Source organism: Hyposmocoma kahamanoa, unplaced genomic scaffold (genome assembly GCF_003589595.1).
Source record: "Hyposmocoma kahamanoa isolate Upper Pololo Valley unplaced genomic scaffold, ASM358959v1 81, whole genome shotgun sequence".
NCBI lineage: Eukaryota > Metazoa > Arthropoda > Insecta > Lepidoptera > Cosmopterigidae > Hyposmocoma > Hyposmocoma kahamanoa.
In genome coordinates, this window is record NW_020654080.1 from 8,929,416 (window position 1) to 8,933,114 (window position 3,699).

Here is a 3,699-nt window from a genome sequence, read left to right on the forward strand (position 1 = left end):
CTGTTGAAACAATGTTATGTCTTTTAAATGTATATACTTCTATAATGGAGGTATAAATAGCGTTATAACATTTTTTAACTGTAAGGATTTCTTTGCAATGGGGTTATGTTTATATGACGAATTTTGCAAAGACGTTGAAATGATTGAAACAATAGTTGAAACAATAGTAACTAAACGAAAAGACAGTACCTCTTTCATGAGATTACAGTGGCAGTTATTGCTAGCGACCATGTAAAATGTTTGTATACAAAATGCTGTTTCTTCTTGTGTCACTAAGGGCACTGAATAGCTTCCCGTACAAAATTGTGAAGTATTATAAATAGGTTGAAGACTGTACCACCTCAGTCAACCGTGACCATGGGCCCTGTAACGGGCCCGAAAAGTCGTTTTGTTTGAAAAAACAAATAGGGTAAAACTAGGTAATACGCCCCAGTTGACAAAACGCCCCACTTCAATAATATGCACATTAAGACAGCTACGAAACGCACACAACGCACACTAGTAGACAATAGTCGTCGGACAACATGGCTGGCGTCCACACGTGATTCTCGAACATCACAAGAGAAAAAATTCAAATCGAAGGTTTTGTGCATTAAAACAATTTGTGGTGAGTTTCAGCATTTTTCTCATACATTAGTTGTTTTGTATTTCTTATTGGATTGACAGGTATCATAGTAAAACACGATAAATTTACTTTGTTTTCTTATTGTACCTACAATTATAACCTTGAACGTGTCGTCTTGACGTTGGTGGGGCGTTTTAAAAATCGAAATTTACAATATGCCCCACGTGTTGTTTTATAATACGCCCCAGCATTTCAACTAAACCAAAATTACATAGTTTAGAAATTTATTACAGATAATGCCTCGAAAATACCAAAGAAGTACTCTGAGAGCGTCATGGGCGTCGGAAGACCTGGAAAAGGCTATGGAGAAAGTTCGAAATAAAGTAATGGGTGTCAATGAAGCTTCCAGAACTTTCAAAATCCCATCTCGGACACTCAGAAGGCATCTTCTATCTGGAAAATTAAAGGTTCCCCTTGGTCGCAACCCAGTATTTTCCATCGAGCATGAAAAAAAGATAGTTGCTCATATAAAAAAATTAGAACAAGTTGGATTTGCCCCAGAGAGAAAAGATGTTAAAGAGATGGCATTTCAAATAGCAAAGAAACTTGAAATAAAAAATCCATTTTTAGAAAGTTCGGCATCTGCGGGCAACACCTGGTTTATGGGATTTATGAAACGTAACCCTGAATTAAGTACGAGACAGTCAGAAGGATTATCGCTTGCTCGGGCTTATGGAGTTAATCGAGAGGACGTCAAATACTTTTTCGATTTACTAACCAAACTCTATGAAAAAAATGATTTTGCCAACCACCCTGAAGACATATATAATATGGACGAGTCTGGCATCCAAGTGAACAATAAAGCTGGCAAAGTGGTAGCCACAAAAGGAGCCAGAGACGTTTTCACGCTCACTAGCTGTGAAAAAGGGGAAAATGTCACAGTTATTGCTTGCTGCAATGCCCAAGGAAACTTTATTCCTCCAGTACTGATATACAAAGGAACATACAGTAAGCCACAGTTTTCCGAGGGACTCCCCCCTGGATCCCAAGTTTTTATGAATAAAAAGTCTTCCTACATTAATTCAGATCTTTTCATGAAGTGGTTTGAAGAAGTGTTTCTACGCCACAAAAGTCAAAGAAAGACGCTGTTGGTTTTAGATGGACACAGCTCGCACAGTAATAACATACGACTACTGGAAGTGGCCAAAGAAAACAACGTGATATTGTTGTGTCTCCCTAGTCACACAACACACGCCCTTCAACCACTAGATAGAGCATTTTTTCGTCCTCTGAAGATGTACTTTGCTCAAGAAGCAAGAGCATGGATGGTAAGAAATAAAGATAAGAAACTGACACGATATGACGTTTCAAAACTGATCGGCGGGGCTTGGGGTAAAGCTGCTACTATACGAAATGGCGTATCAGCCTTGAAGTCGTGTGGAATCTATCCCTTCAACCCTAGTGCTATTCCTGAACACTACTTCTCCTTGTCAGATTCTTTGCGAGAGCAAGATTTGGTCGAAAACGCCCCTAATGATGAAGATGATACTTCGACAGAGTCCATGTCATTGCTTGTAGGTCCTTCGGCTACACTTCCAGATTTACCCATAGCGTCACAGCAGATCAACCTTGAACTGGAGGCCGAAACTTCAAAACAACATCGTTCCGAGTACGTTTTGATGACTACTGCGTCAACACCCACATCACCCAGTGAACAAGGATCTGGTAATATTTTGGTCACCACAGCGACAATACATTCGCCGCTTCGTTGTCGCGTTGCTGAACTTGAAGCTAATTTTGAAGAACAAACAGCCAATAAAAACAAGTCAGATGATTCTACAAGTGCTATTCATTCACCGATACAAATAATGACTCTTTCTCCAGCAACCCCCAAAAAATGTCCGCAGAAGCGTCCTACTGAACCATATAGCATTGAATTAAATGACATGGATCTGATTGAACAAATAATACCTGAAAAGACCGTAACTGCCGACTCCAAAGATACGCCTTCCAAAATTTTAAGTGAAATCCATCCTGTACCGAAACTGCCATTCGTACTATCAAAAAAGAAGCAAAAAGCCGTTATTCTAACTTCTGATGAGCATATACAAAAAAGAAAATTAATTGCAGATAAAAAGAAACAGAAAGTTGAAGCTGGGAAACTAAGACAAAACACGAGCGCCAGAAAGAGAAAAGTAAATGAAAGTCATAAAAGTCGCACAAAGAAGCAAAAAACAATTGGAGAAAAAGACAGAAGTCGACAAAAAAAATTAAAGAAAGATCCTTCAAAACTACAAAAAAAAAAGAAGATAGAATACTCATCTTCATCTGATAGTAACGATGAAAATATATCAGTTGTTTCAGAGGATGAAATATCCGATGAAGACACAGACAGATGTGCGGAATGCACCGAAAATTATTTTCATACGAAATCGTCAGAAGACTGGATTCAGTGTACGTCGTGTTCTGCATGGTTGCATGAGTTTTGTACCATGTATAACCCTTTATGCAATCGCTGTGGTCGAAAAGCAAAAAGAGTAACTGTCAAGAAATAGTCCTATACCTAATGTTAAATGTTTGAAGACTGATTTATCGTAGTACAAAATTAATGCCAGTAAGAAAACTGTGATTTTGAAAGAAGCATTTGCATTTTTGATTTTTTTTTAAATTTCTTTTCGTATAATATAGGTAGATTTTTAGAATTTTTAGATACAAAATAATATTAAGACTGAATTTTTGCCTTTATAAGTAGTTCATTTAGCATAAGAATAGCAAGAAAATGTGATTTTTAAACTGGGGCATTTTGTAATACTAGTGAGGCATATTAGCCAACAGTCATTTTACAAAACGCCCCACCTCATCTTTAAAAAAAATTGTCACCAAAAGGCATTTATTGGTCTGTATTACTTTAAATAATTCACAAATAGTTCCTAAAATACCAAATATTGTTCCAAAATAAAGATATTGATTGAATATCTCCAGAATTTGATTTCATTGAACTCTAAAAAAAAGTGGGGCGTATTGTCTAGTTTTACCCTATACGCGATTTACATTCGGAAAAATAATTTAATTTCCTAAGTTTTTTTTACTTTATTGTTTTATTTTCATAATACCAAATGACGGGACGAACAAGT

The 3,699-nt window shown here is 36.9% G+C and overlaps 1 protein-coding gene across 1 annotated transcript; it reads left to right on the plus strand.

Annotated features, from left to right (window-relative positions):
* Window positions 1–420: 420 nt before the first annotated feature.
* On the plus strand, window positions 421–3,207 carry LOC113234175. The gene is made up of 2 exons (XM_026469457.1): window positions 421–1,556; window positions 3,155–3,207. The coding sequence occupies exons 1-2, from the start codon at window positions 862–864 to the stop codon at window positions 3,192–3,194; spliced, it is 735 nt and encodes a 244-aa protein (XP_026325242.1). The 5' UTR covers window positions 421–861; the 3' UTR covers window positions 3,195–3,207.
* Window positions 3,208–3,699: the final 492 nt, after the last annotated feature.

Coding starts and splice junctions, on each gene's coding strand:
- LOC113234175 (XM_026469457.1), top strand. CDS start 862: ATGCCTCGAAAATACCAAAGAAGTACTCTGAGAGCGTCATGGGCGTCG. Junction 1,557..3,154: donor TTTATTCCTCCAGTACTGAT/ATACAAAGGAAC, acceptor TTGAAGACTGAT/TTATCGTAGTACAAAATTAA.